This window comes from Piliocolobus tephrosceles, chromosome 1 (assembly GCF_002776525.5).
Source record: "Piliocolobus tephrosceles isolate RC106 chromosome 1, ASM277652v3, whole genome shotgun sequence".
Lineage (NCBI taxonomy): Eukaryota > Metazoa > Chordata > Mammalia > Primates > Cercopithecidae > Piliocolobus > Piliocolobus tephrosceles.
This window is the reverse complement of record NC_045434.1, coordinates 60,995,091-61,009,804: the sequence shown is the minus strand read 5'-3', so window position 1 is coordinate 61,009,804 and position 14,714 is coordinate 60,995,091. Positions and strand designations below refer to the sequence as shown.

General features: G+C 48.8%; 1 protein-coding gene across 1 annotated transcript in view; it reads left to right on the top strand.

Moving 5' to 3' along the window:
* The window catches only part of KISS1 (KiSS-1 metastasis suppressor), a 6,914-nt gene extending 6,024 nt beyond the window's left edge, over positions 1 to 890 (top strand). The window contains exon 3 of the mRNA XM_023187012.2: positions 444 to 890. Coding sequence (XP_023042780.1) covers positions 444 to 757 — 314 coding nt within the window. The 3' untranslated portion in view covers positions 758 to 890. The remainder of the gene's footprint in view (positions 1 to 443) is intronic.
* Positions 891 to 14,714: the final 13,824 nt, after the last annotated feature.

Genomic DNA, 14,714 nt, shown 5'->3' with positions numbered 1-14,714 from the left:
TATTTAACAAGCATTTATTGAGGCCCTACTATGAGCAAGCCACTGTTTCAAGCACTATAAGAGATACAGAGATGAATTAACATGGCCCCACTGCCCAGGCTCCTCACAGCCAGGAAGGGGCCCAGAGCTGGGTGTTCAGCAAATACTTTGGTTTTCTTTATTTCAATGCCCTACCCTGTTTGTTTCCTAAAATGAAGTAACATAATATGAAAGTTATTTAAGATAATTCTGGCAAACATTCTAAATCAAAGCTATGTTGGAAGAGGGAGGCACCTAGGGCCTAATCATCCCAGCTAAGATGATCGTGCTGGTTCTGCATGGCATTTAGCCTTCCAAAAGGTCAAAAGGTCAAGGAAGGAAAAGGATAGGATGGGATGTGAGGAGGTGTTGCAAAGCCTTCTTTCCTGGACCCTGGCCTCATCTTTCTGTGCTCTCTGTCCTAGGCCAGCAGCTGGAATCCCTGGGCCTCTTGGCTCCCTGGGAGCAGAGCCCGCCGTGCACAGAGAGGAAGCTGGCTGCTACTGCCAGGCTGAGCCGTCGGGGGGCCTCGCTGTCCTCGCCCCCTGAGAGCTCCGGGAATCCCCAGCGGCCCGGCCTGTCCGCCCCCAGCAGCCGCCAGATCCCCGCACCCCAGGGCGCGGTGCTGGTGCAGCGGGAGAAGGACCTGCCGAACTACAACTGGAACTCCTTCGGCCTGCGCTTCGGCAAGCGGGAGGCGGTACCCGGGAGCCACGGCAGAGGCGCTGGGCGGGGCTGAGGGCGCAGGTGCTGGGCAGTGAACTTCAGACCCTAGAGGAGTCAGAGCATGCGGGGCGGGGAGGACGCAGGGCAAAGGGAGGGGGCACTGGAGCTTCCAACCCGAGGCAATAAAAGAAATGTTGCATAACTCACCGACGTGTGATCTGTGGCTCATTTTTGCAAGCGCTCTGATGAGGCTGTTCCCCTTCCATCCTCAATGGATGGTTAGCTGGTTTCAAGAGGCCTCTGGTGTCATTAAGGTCAGTGCTTCCAATACTAGATATAATGAAGGAACAGGCAGTTAGTTCTCCAATCCATTGCAGATTGGTACTTAAAAAAAAATTAAAATGGATCACTGAAACTCTGAAAAATTTAAAAACAACAAAAGAAGACCAAATTGGATGCCGCTGGAATGTTTCAGCAATATCAAATTTCTATAAAAATTTCTGGAGATGTCCTCAGAATGCCTAGACTTATCTCCCTGAGGATGGGTAACATTTTGCAGAGGGGCATGGCTCACTGCCACACTTTGAGTAGTACTGGGGAATCAGGGTGGCACGGGGGAGATGGACTGATTAAGTACCTTTCCCTTTCCCATGGAAGTTGGGCAGCTTGATCTGGAAGATGATGCCAATCACTACCCTGTCCATTAAAGCTTAAATATCACCCAAGCCCCACAGTCAGACCTCTGCTGGGGTCTTGGATGCGAGGGGCATCCACAGTGGACCAGCTACTCACTCTTCCCCTTCCCCTCCAGGGAGCCAGGTTGGGTCTTTACACATATTGCTTTCCTTCATCCTCATAACTACCCAGGGTGATGGGCAGGCATTAGCCCAATCTTTACAGGTAGAACCCTGAAGTCAAGAAGGAGAAACCACTCACTCCAGGCACATTGGCAATGAGCTCCAAGCCTAGTAGGTCTCCTGATGCCAGAGCCTGTCTTCCCCATTGACATGTCATGCCTCTCTGCCATGGCAGGGTTTCCATCTGAGTCAGCCAGGTGCAGATCAAGAAAGGGTAGCCTGCCTCATGGGGACTTACTTGGGGGTGCAATAGCTGGGGAGTAGAAATTGTGGTAGGAAGAAGTAGAGCTCGTCAGTGGGAAAACCCCAGGAAATCCACCCTCCTGCTTACAAGAAAATACAGCACTACTTAACAGCCTCGGGGTACCCCTATCCTGCACAGTCTAGGATGAAAACGTTCTTTCCCAGAGAGATCACAGGACCCATCCCCATACAGTGAAGTGCCACCGTGTTCCACCCATTACGGAAACCGGGACTCCACAGGATGGAGGCAGAGTTGTGTTGCTATGGCAATGAGACAGGCTGTCATGGGAACACGACAACCTGCTCCCCCATCTCTATCCTTGAAACAGCTCTCCAGGATCTCTCAAATTATCGACACTGCTGTGAGCTCACATCATCACACATCATGACAGCATGATGTTGATATTTAGAAGGGCTTTTTATATCCAAACATTCCGGGGTGTGTCTCTGGACCTCTAAAAGAGGAATCATCAACTCAGCACCTATTCTTTTTTTTTTTTTTTTTTTTTTTTTTGAGATGGAGTCTCGCTCTGTCTCCCGGGCTGGAGTGCAGTGGCCAGATCTCAGCTCACTGTAAGCTCCGCCTCCCGGGTTTACGCTATTCTCCCGCCTCAGCCTCCGGAGTAGCTGGGACTACAGGCGCCCGCCACGTCGCCCGGCTAGTTTTTTGTATTTTTTAGTAGAGACGGGGTTTCACAGTGTTAGCCAGGATGGTCTCGATCTCCTGACCTCGTGATCCGCCCGCCTCGGCCTCCCAAAGTGCTGGGATTACAGGCTTGAGCCACCGCGCCCGGCCTCAGCACCTATTCTATTAAGCATGTTGTTCTAGCCCCTGGAAACAATCCTTTATCTAATGACGGGTAGGAAGAAGCTGATGGTTTCCTGGAAATAAGGCTGCTCTTAGCCAGCCTAATTTTTACAAAACTTCCTGTGACCCCATTTACCCTTCTTCACAAGCTTAAGCTTGGGCAGATGGGAGGGGTGCCTGTGCCACTTCAAATGCAGGTGAGTGAGATGTGTCTATCTTTAGTTGTTATGTCTCTTAAGTCTCTTAGTTTACGGATTCTCTCTCCCTCTGTTTGTTACCCCACATTTATTTCAACAAAGAAACTAGATCATTTTGTCCCATAGACTGTTTCACATTTTGAATTTAGCTGATTTTCAGTCACCTAGCAGGCCCCTCTGCCCCCTACATATCCAGAAATCTGGTAGTTAGATCTAGAGACTTACTTTGGTTCAGACTTACTTCTCTGGCATGAGAAGCTGGCCTGTGTGTAAGAGGGCATGTATGAGGGGATTTAATATGAGAAATTACACACATGTTCATATGCACACGCCTGCGTGACCTTGTGTATGGTGTGGGTTCCTCTAACCATCTTCCAGTCCTCATCAGCACTGCTGCAACCCAAGGATCCCCCAAGATCTCTTGCCTAGCTGACCAGAGAGCCCGTTTCAGCAGACAGCTGGAAGGCAGTTGAATGCCCGTCCCATGCTTCTAGCAGCCTGAATTGCTACCTTTGAGACTCTGGGCTTTGCAGTTCTTGGCCTTATGTCTTGGGAAAAGATGGTGAGTCTCTGTGGAACAAAAGGGATTTCTGATTTCACGTGGCTCCCATGAGCCTGCTCTCCAGATGGAAGGGAAGGAGAGGGGAAGATTGGAGGCTGTGAAGAGCCCCAGGGATTCCCTTCCCTCCCTCCGGCCTTTCTGGGTGGGCTCAGAGAGTGGGGCACCAGAGCCCAAACACTTGGAGGTAGGGCTGCCTACGGGCACTCGAACCTACTTCTTCCCAGGGTCTCTGGACAGTGCCCAAAGGGGAGAAATCAGCAGGGCCCGGGCATCCCTTGTGAGTGGAAGTGGGAGGATCACTTCCCAGGCTCCACCCCTTTTGTAAGTCGTTTACAATAGATGTGGGCTAGGAATTAGGGGGCAGGGGTGAGAGGGATGCAGGGAGATTTCTGCCTCTAGTATCGTTCTTATCACATTCACAAGTCATTTTTGAGTACCTGCAGCATGCCAAGCACAGGCCTACCTCATTTCATCCTCACAACTGCACGAGGTGGGAGTACTATCCCCATTGTATAAAAGAGAAAACTGAGGCTTGAAGAGGTTAAGTGCTGTGCTCAAGTTGTTGTAAAGTCATAGAGCCAAGAGTCAGACTCCCACATTCTCATTGCAAACACCATAAGCTTCCTACACAGTGCAGCCTTTCCTTCTTCTGTAGACCCACCCCACTTAAGAAAGCACTGCCAGGTAGCAGACCCAACTCTTTTCCTGAATGATTTGTCTTGGGAAGCAGTCTGGCAGGCAATGTCACTCTATCCAACCCATCTGCAGCGCCTCTCTACAACACTAGTGACAATACAGACAAGTCACCAATCCCCAGGGCAGGTCTCCTCTTCTCAGACCTCATGCCAGGGGTCAGGCATCTACTTTTGCCCCTGCCTGCCTTCTCTCTCTGCCAGCAGCTTCCCAGGTCTAGAATTGTTCACAGGGAGGGGAGGGATGTCAATTCCAAAGAGTGTGCCCTTCCTCACCTTCTGTGCCTTCTTCCATTTTTCCATCTTCCATTTTAAAAGACATCAGAACCCATCATGGTTTCTTGCTTGGTGCAGAGTGGGGAGCCTGGGGACAGGGCTTGCTTTTGGTTACTGGGGAAGCCAAGGCACAGCAAACAGCTCCCCACTTTCATCACTTTCTCAGGTTTTGCTTTCTTATGATTCCTCTAATATCTGCCCAATAATCTTTACAATGAACCCTGCAGCATATTATCTTCATAAAATGTTTTTGAGTACCACTTTGACACATCTGTGTTTGCTCACTCCCTAAGCCCCTTAAAAGACAGCAAAGGAAGAAGAATGGTATAAACCCTCAAGGGCAAAGAGAAGGGAGAGGAAACCAGAGCAGATGAGAAATGTCAATAAGATTTTGAAGATGGAAATTGTATGGAGGGCTTGGCAGAGAGCAAAGGAAGCTACAACCTGAAGCCAGCAAAGGGGGTTACCGAGGGGACATGACTAATTTCTGCCCAAGGCCAAGCCTCAGCATGTGGAAGTGTTTGGTAGGGATGACACCTGGATTGAAAACAGGGAGACTGGTTAAAAATCTGCACATGGAGGAGTTAGATTTCCCGAGTCCCTTACTGCAGCCAACACAACCAGGCAACTCCACCAGGAAGAGGCCAGATGCTTCCTCTCTCAAGGACTGCAGTGGAGACGCTCCAGTCATGGGTACAGCAAGCACAATCAGGATGAGGATAAAGAGTGGCTGAAGGTTAGGCGCGGTGGCTCATGCCTGTAATCCCAACACTTTGGGAGGCCGAGGTGAGTGGATCGTTTGAGGTCAGGAGTTTGATACCAGCCTGGCCAACATGGTGATACGCAGTCTCTACTAAAAATACAAAAATTAACTGGGTATGGTGGTGTGCTCCTGTAATCCCAGTTACTCAGGAAGCTGAGGCATAAGAATTGCTTGAACCCGGGAGGCGGAGGTTGCAGTGAACCAAGATTGTACCACTGCAGTCTAGGCTGGGTAACAGAGTAAGACTCTGTCTCAAAAAAAAAAAAGAGAGAGTGGTTGAAAAGCCAGACTGTGTGACAGTCTTTCTGGGTAAGCCCCCTCCCTCTCTCTGTGCCGGGAATGCAGGCAGCAAGGTATATATTCCCAAGGCGGGAGACCAAAGACCCCAAAGAAAAGACCTTCAGATGCTGACATTGGAGAGGCTCTAGAAAAAAGCCAGCTTGGAGCCTCCATCTAGAGTGGGGTGCACCTGCCCATTAGTTCTGTCTATGCACCCTGAGTTTCTAGGCCCCTCCACCTGCTTCCATCTTAACCATGAATGAAGTCAAAGAGTCACAGGAGTTTGAATAAAACTTCAAGTTGGAAGAGTAGACCAAACACACAAATACAGAGGAAACAGGCTTTCTGCAGAAAACAGATACAATTTTTTCTGTGTGGTTAAAAAAAGAAAAATACAAATCTTCCCATATTTCCAAGTGTGGTGCTTTACACCTGTAATCCCAGCAATTTGGAAGGCCAAAGAGGAAGGATACCTTGAAGCTAGGAGTTCAAGACCAGTCTGAGCAACATAGAGAGACCCCTGTCTCTACAAAAAATAAAATAAATCAGTTAGGCAAGCACCGTATAATCCCAGCTACTCAGAAGGCTGAGGTGGGAGGATCACTTGAGCCTGGGAGGTCAAGGCTTTGGTGAGCCATGATCACACCACTGAACTGCAACCCAGGTGACAGAGCAAAGAAGACCCTGTCTCGAAGAAAAATAAAAAGGCCAGGTGTGGTGACTCACATCCGTAATCCCAGCACTTTGGAAGGCTGAGGCAGGGGGAATCTCTTGAGCTCAGGAGTTTGAGACCAGCCTAGGCAACATAAGGAGACCTTGTTTCTTAAACAAAATGGGCTGGTCACGGTGGCTCACGCCTAATCCCTGCACTTTGGGAGGCCGAGGCGGATGCATCTGAGGTTGGAGTTCAAGACCAGCCTGACCAATACGATGAAACCCTGTCTCTATTTAAAAAATACGAAAATTAGCCAGTCATGTTGGGGCGCACCTGTAGTCCCAGCTACTCAGGATGCAGGAGAATTGCTTGAACCTGGGAGGTGGAGGTTGCAGTGAGCCGAGATCACACCACTGCACTCCAGCCTGAGTGACAGAGCGAGACTCTGTCTCAAAAAAAAAAAAAAAAAAAAAAAAGAAAAGGAAAAAAAGAAAAGAAAAACAAACAAAACAAAACTGTAAGATCCCTGAAGGTATAAAAGAAAATTTTGCATCTGTAAGACAAGTAATGGATGCAATAAAAACAGAATTTATCAGAGAATCAGAAAGGCCTTTGGAAGTTAAAAATATGAGATCAAAAAATTTTAAAAGAAATAAAAGAATTGAAACACAAAGTTAAGGAAATCTCCTAGAAAGTAGAACAAAAAGAAATCAAGCAGACGTGGTGGTAGGCTCTTTTAGTCACAGCTACTCAAGAGACTGAGGCAGGAGGATCACGTGAGCTCAGGAGTTTGAGGCTGCAGTGAGCCATGATCACACCACTGCACTCCAGCCTGGGTGACAGAATGAGACCCTTTCTCAAAAAAAAAAAAGAAAAGAAAAGAAAAAAAATCAAGGGATAAAATATAAAAGTAGAAAAACAAGCAAAAGTTGCAACATCCTACTTATATGAGTTTCAAGAAAAGAGAAAAATGGAAGGGAAGAAATGATCAATTAATGCAGGATGATTTGCCAGAATGGAAGGACATTAATTTCCAAATTGAAAGGGCTCACTGAGTGCCCAGCTTATGAAAGAAAAAAGAGCCAGGCCAGGCATAAGGAAAAGGCAGTGGAAGCCCCTTGGGATGAAACCATGGAAGGAGCTGAGAATCAGAATTGCATCAGACTCATTCAGATAAAAAGATATGGTCAGGCACAGTGGCTCATGCCTGTAATCCCAGCAGTTTGGGAGGCCAAGGCGGGTGGATCACTTGAGGTCAGGAGTTCAAGACCAGCCTGGCCAACATGGTGAAACTCTATCTCTACTAAAAACACAAAAAATCAGCCGGGCATGGTGGGTGCCTGTAATCCCAGCTACTCTGGAGGCTGAGGCAGGAGAATCGTTTGAACCCGGGAGGCAGAGGTTGCAGTGGAAAAACAACTTCCAATATCAGAGAGAAAATAATTCCAACTTGGAATTCTTTTCACATTGAACTATCAAGAATAAGGTCCAAATGGGGAACTTTTTAGACATGTCAGGACTAGAAGTGTTTATTCTCATGCACTCTTTCTCAGGGAGCTTTGGAAACTCTATTTAAACAAACATGTAAACTGAGAAAGAGGAATTCCCAGGCACCAGCACACAGAGATGCAGCAGAGAGAGGTCCCCAGGCAACAGAGCAGAGCTCCCTGGAAAAAATCCCACTGGGCCATAAATTGGGTGTTGGACCAAGTGGGAAGGGGTTTGGAGCATCTGAGCAGAATATATAAGGTCAGGCTGGACGCAGTGGCTCACGCCTGTAATCCTAGCATTTTGGGAGGCCAAGGCGGGCAGACTGCTTGAGCCCAGGAGTTTGAGACCAACCTGGGCGACATAGTGAAACCCTGTCTCTACAAAAAAAAAAAAAAAAAAAAAGCTGGGCATGGTGCTGCACACCTGTAGTTCCAGCTACTCAGGAGGCTGAGGTGGGAGGATTGCTTGAGCCCGGGGTGACTGAGGTTGCAATGAGCCACTATTGCACCACTGCTATACAGCCTGGGCAACAGGGTGAGACCCTGTCTTAAAAACAAATAAATAAATAAGTTCATAGAAAAACAAGAAATAGGAGAGGAGGGGCAATGCTAAACAATGAAAATAAAAAGTACACAAGAAAGGAAATTAATCCATAATGCACAGTGAACAATAATTATTTATTGTAAATACTGAGGTTGTTTTTGTTTTTGTTTTTGTTTTTACTTACCAGACTGTCCAAAACTTCAGTCTTGCCTTTTCCACCTTCAGAATTAGGAAGCTGAATGTTATCAATGGTGACTTCACAATGGAAGCTGTCATCTTCATCCTCAGATTCTGAACTGTCCACTTTTGAATCCGACTGGTTCATCTCAAACAAGGCCACATCCATTTGTATGACTTTTCTAAGCAAACCATCAATATTGAAGCAACCAGGTGGTGAACCGTCATTTATTTTCTTAGCTTTTCATGTGCCTGGGCCATCTGTGGGAGAAAGGTCTGTCCTTGGTTCACTAACGGACTCCTCTGTATCTGGACTGGTTGGAGAGTGGAGTTCTTTCTAGAATCAGGCTGGGAGTTGATGAGCAACCTGTCTGATATACCTCCTTGGCTGTTGTTCCTTACTGTCAGCCACTCCTTAGGCACCAAGACTCCCTCTGTAGCAGTCCTGGGTGGACAACACAGAGCCTGAGCTGGCCTGGGGCTTGTGGTGACCTCTATGCCTCCTGCACACCCAGGCCCGGAGGCAGGAAAGACCTGAGTTTTGATTTTGTCAAAAACCAAGGGGTGGAATAGGAGAGAAATTATCATAGATCACAAAAGAAGAATAATAAAAATGGGTGAAATTTTGGCCAGGCGCGGTGGCTCATGCCTGTAGTTCCCAGCACTTTGGGAGGCCGAGGCAGGTGGATCACCTGAGGTCAGGAGTTCAAGACCAGCCTGGTCAACATGGTGAAACCCTGTCTCTACTAAAAATACAAAAATTAGCCAGGTGTGGCAGTGGGTACCTGTAATCCCAGCTACTCCGGAGGCTGAGGCAGGAGAATCACTTGAACCCGGGAGGCAGAGGTTGCAATGAGCCAAGATTGTGCCACTGCACTCCAACAGAATGAGACTCTGTCTCAAGAAAAATAAATAAATAATAAAAATAAAAGTATATGCATCACCTTGAGGAATATGAATGACCAACTATAGCAGAATAGTCCGGAGAGTTAACAGTCTTACCTTGAAGGAGCCAGGCTGGGGGCTTGGAGAGGGGATGGGATTGGAGATTGCTGGTTTTCATTATAAGCCTTTCAGTTGTATTCATTTTTAAAACCACAGCATATTTTTTTTCTGATTAAAAAATATTAAGTTCAGCCTGGCCAACATGGTGAAACTCTGCCTCTACTAAAAAATATAAAAATTAGCTGGGCATGGTGGCTTGTGCCTGTAATCCCAGCTACTCCAAAGGCTGAAGCAGGAGAATCATTTGAACCCAGGAGGTGGAGGTTGCAGAGCTGAGATCACACCACTGCACTCCAGCCTGGGTGACAGAGTGAGACCCTGTCCGAAGGAGAAGGAGAAGGAGAAGGAGAAGGAGAAGGAGAAGGAGGAGGAGGAAGAGGAGGAGGAGGAGGAGGAGAAGAAGAAGAAGAAGAAGAAGAAGAAGAAGAAGAAGAAGAAGAAGAAGAAGAAGAAGAAGAAGAAGAAGAAGAAGAAGAAGAAGAAGAGGGAGGAGGAGGAGGAGGAGGAGAGGAGGGGAAGGAGGAGGAGGAGAGGGAGAGGGAGAGGGAGGAGGAGGAGAAGAGAAAAGAGGAAGGGAGAAGGAGAAAGGAGGGAAGGAAGGACGGGAGAGGCAGGTGGGCAGGCAGGGAGGGAGTAAGAGAGAGGTCTATTTTCTGGGAAATGTATTCTTGAGGTGCTGACAAAGAAGTTTTGCTTGCCCAAACTTTAGTTATGCCTTTCAAATCTTCTGCTAGGTTTATCTGGGCACTTCCTTGTAAAATCCAGTTTTAGCAAAGAGCCCTGCTAAGTCAATTTAGCAAATAATCCCCATCCTCAATATCTGATCACCCTGGATATCTGACCAGGTTCCTCAGCCTGCACCATGGCCCAGGTTATATCTGATCACCCTGGCCTATCTGCGGCAGGAATCCTGTTAGATAGGTTTAGCCAGAATGCCCCCATGCCCCTGATGTTTCATCTTAGTAATTTTCATCCACTGACCTCATCCTGCTCCTTGGCTTTACATTTTCACTCACCCATGCTGTATTTGGAGATGAGCCCAACTTCTCTCCCCAGCTGCAAGACCCTGTTGCACTGGTACCTGTACCTATCTCGAAAGTCCTAAGTAATGTCTGCCTTACTGTGCTTTAATAAGCGGCACTGGATAATTTTGCTTTAATAGTACAACCCCTGTCCCTAACAGCCATCCTCCATCCCAGCTATGCTTCTGCTGGTGACACCCAGCACAAGAACCCCTAGCACTATCCTATCAGAATTACACCCCTCCATCACCCCTATACACACACACACACACACACACTCCACTGCTGTGCTGCCAAACTCTCCTCTGGAAAAGGAATCTTCCAGCTTAACCTTGTTTGATAATGAAACAGACTCCTGGTGCCACCGAGGAAAAGCAGTTTCTACGTTTCTAGCTTTCATGCCTCAGGGTGTTGATATCTTGTACCACCACACTGGGTACATCTCATTTTAGGAACACCCTTCGATCAGGCTATCCCACCAAGCCCCAGCCCCCCTGCCAATCCTCTCCTGCCCCAGGCCCCTGCAGATCCCAAGACCTGTGTAATCTGCCTTCAATTTTCCTGGGTCACCACTTAAACAGGCCTCAGGTTGGGATCACCGAACCCCGTGGCTGAATACCTGTTCCTTTAAGGTTCCCAGAACAAACAACTAAGGATGCTTGGTTCTCCTCACCCGTACCCCTACCCCACCTCCATCCCAAGGTTCTTCTGTTCCTGCCCATCCCTTGCCCAGAGCTCTCTGAGTAATTATCCCTTCCAGAGAGTCCGCCCACACAAGGCAGCCCTGGATGGTTACAAAACTCCATTCTAGGTCTTTCTTTCTTCTCAAGGCCCCAGCTGCTCATCTCTACTAGTAGAGTTCAGCACCCCATCTGATTGGAAAATTACTCCAGAGCCAGCTGGGGTTCTCCAGGGATGGGGAGTGAAGCGTGATGTGGGAGGAGGACAGGTGGAAGAGAAACATGGCCATGGTTGATCTCACCGCTTGCTTGCTCATTTGCTTTTTTTTGTTTTGAGACAAGGTCTTGCTGTGTCACCCAGTTGGAGTGCAGAGGCCTAGCCACAACTCACTGCAGCCTCGAACTCTCAGGCTCAAGTCATCCTCCCTCCTCAGCCTCCTAAGTAGCTGGGACTACAAGTGTGTGTCCACATGCCAGGATAATTTTTTTAAAAATATTTTTAGACACAGGGGCTCTCTATGTCACCCAAGCTGGCCTTGAACTGGCCTCATGCAATTCTCCCACCTTGGCTTCCTGAGTAACTGGGATTGCAGGCATGAGCCACCATACCCAGCCCCCTTTGCTTGTTAATGAATAGAAGCAGGACTGGCCAAGAGATGATTAGCTCCCAAACACTAAGCCTCAGTGACTCCAATTTCTACCTCTTTATCACCACCCCCTGGGCAGGGGCTATAATAAGAGTTTTCTACTAAACTGCTGATACCAAGAATAAATCCATGCATGTTTCACAGCGGCACAAACCAGACTCTTCATGCTACCCAGTCTTCCCTCCCTCCACCCTCGACCTCCCCTGACCACTCTAGCCTTGATCTCAATACCTGAATCTCCCTGGGCTCATTATCATGGAGGAGAGTAGGATTTGGGGTTTTTAAGAAAAAACCCTGAGCACCACTTATGTCCTGAGAGATTTCCAGAGGTTGTGGGATCTGAAGAAAGATGAGAGGGCTGGGATCTGACTGGATTTATGCTTCCCCTGCCTGGTTCTCACGTCCCAGCTCTGCGCTGCTGGGAAAGGGCTGGGGCAATATGACCCTTCCCTCTGCCCCCACCCGCTCCACTTCTCTGAGCGAGAGGTGACGCAGCCCAGGGCTTCTGTGTATAGCATCCTGGCGAGCCTTTGTGAGAAGAACTGGACCCCGGGCAGAAGGGGGTCAAAAGATGACCTGATAAGCGTCCTCATACTCTCTCTTTTCCATCCCCAGCCTGGGACACTGGAAGGCCCAAGTTCAGAGGGAAGGAGAGGCTCTCCTGGCAGCTCCACCTTCCCTTCTGCATTTTCCCCTACCCGTGCAGCAGAAATGGGAGAGTGACAGATCAGGCCACCTAGCAGTCAGGACACACCAGAGCAGGACAGGCACAGAGTCAGCCCGGCCCTGTCCACAGCAGGGAGCTCCCTGACAGTTGAGCACCTGGGCAGGACTATCCCCAGGTAGGGGAGTTCACCGCCTCAGAGGACACTTGCCTTGTTGGACAGTGTGAACCACTGGACAGTTCCTCCTTAGAATGGAACTCAGATTCTCCCCATCCCGCCACTTCTCATGGGCCTCAGATCTGCATTGCGGGCACAGAAAATAGGGCTGGTTCTGATTCCTTCAAGTGCCACATGTGTGACTTCTCTCTTCCAACTAAGCTTCTCCAGGGCCCTTGGCCAACCTTCAGGACATGGTTTCAGGCCCATTGCCTGTCCCGGCTCCAGACCATGCACAGTTGTGCTTAGCTGTGTTGCCCATTTTCTGATCTCAGGATCTCCCCTCCAGCTGTTCCCCTCCCAGGCTGTGCACTGGGGTGGAAACCAGGAGAAATAAGACAGAGGCTGTTATTTTGGACCCTGTTACCCTCTTAGAAGTTGATTTCCTTGCCTGCCCTGTGGTCTCTGCAAATCTTGTCTGCAACTTGCCTGTAGCCTCACGGTGAGTTAGCAGAGTCATTGTTCCACCTCTCTCTCCTGGTGAGGTTATTCGTGCTTCATATTCTCACTTGTATGCACTGCTGGGCTCAGGACCACATGGTGGTCATGGTGCTGCATACATGGTGGGAGGCAGGGGATAGATGTGGGAGTGAGGACATGTTTGGTTGGAGAGTGCTGGGTCCCCAGGGGGCCTAGATCTACTGGCAGCTCAGGGCTTCACATTGCCTGCTCTAGACCTCCTGGCTCTGTCTTTGCTGTTGAAAAGTCCTGAATCTTAACCAAAAATAGGTGTGAGGGTTCTGCTACACTGTACTGTGTGTCTAAACTATACTAGATGTGGGGCTTAGAAAAGCTCCCCTTTCCCCATAAAAAGCTCTATGGGGTTGGATCACTCTCTACAGATTCTTCTTTTGAATCTCATTGGCTCTGCCGGTTGTTTCCGACACCTACAGCCACACAGAAGAAGTCACAAAGTGAAGCCCTCAGCTTGTCCTTCTCTAAGCTCTCGGAAGCCTCAGTGGCCTCATCTGAACAGTGCAGATGATAGTTGCCACTTCACAGGGCTGCCTAGAGAACAAAATTCAGTATTAAAAGCACCTCATAGCACATTATAGATGCTCAAGAAAGTTGGCTGGTGTTACTCATATTCTGCTGCAGCCCCTAGGCTGACCCCATCTCTGACAGTCCCCCAACTTATTCTCTCCCTGCTCCTTGCTCCCTTTCCTCTAGGGTTTACTGAGAGCAGAGGGAGAGAAAGGGTGGATGGTCAGTCACCCTCGCTGGCTATGACAGGTTGCAGTCATGGTGGGAAAGGAGACAGCATTACTGTTAAGCACTCTCCTGAGATTCATGATGGACCCTCCTCCAGCAATGCAGGGGCCCTCGAGCTCAAGGTGGAGAGAAGTGAGATTCTGGGGCAGGGCACCCACCCAAGTTCAAGCCCAGCAACTGTACTCATGAGCAACACAGGATATAGTGCAGGAGAGATGCAAGTTTCCACTCTGCCACTTACCATCTGCAAATCATGACACACTGCCTACCCTCCTAGGTCTTGGCTTCCTCCTGTGTTATGGCGAAACCGATCCACTCACCTCCCAGGCTGATGTGGACATTGAGAGAAGACCCTCTTCCCTTCAGGCTCTGCATTTTTGCCTTGGACCCTCCACATACTCCCTGCTGTCATTACTGGACTTGCAGGTCCTGCCCTGTCATTTATCAAAGACTTTGGCTCCTGGTTTACAGACTTCCTCCACCCCTTGTCCTCTGCAACCTCCTGGATGACATCACCAACCACGCAGATGGTGACCTGGCCATACTCTGGCCTCTCAGATCCTTGGGGCCCCATTTCCAACGACCTCACCCCTCCTCTACTTCAGTTATCCACAGCCATGTCCTGCTTGGGACTTATCACTTATAACCGCTCCCCCTCCAGACTATCTCAAGCATCCCACGCTCAGCCAGCTCATCCTCCAGCTTTGTGGTTCAACCGTTCCCACCAGCCCTGCTCACTCTTCTCAATTGCCATGGTCCTCTGCTTTCTTCCAGATTGCCCATTCTGTCCTGTCTTGACTTCTCTCCTCTAGCTACCTTACATTCCAGTTTTTCTTTCAATAACAGTTTTTTTTGTTGTTGTTGTTGCCTGTTTTGTTTGTTTGTTTGTTTGTTTGAGACAAGATCTCACTCCATCACCCAGGCTGGAGCACAGTGGCAACAATCAGAGCTCACTGCAGCTTCAACCTCTTGGGCTCAAGCAATCCTCCACCTCAGCCTCCCAAGTAGCTGGGACTACAGGTGGGCACCACCATACCCCA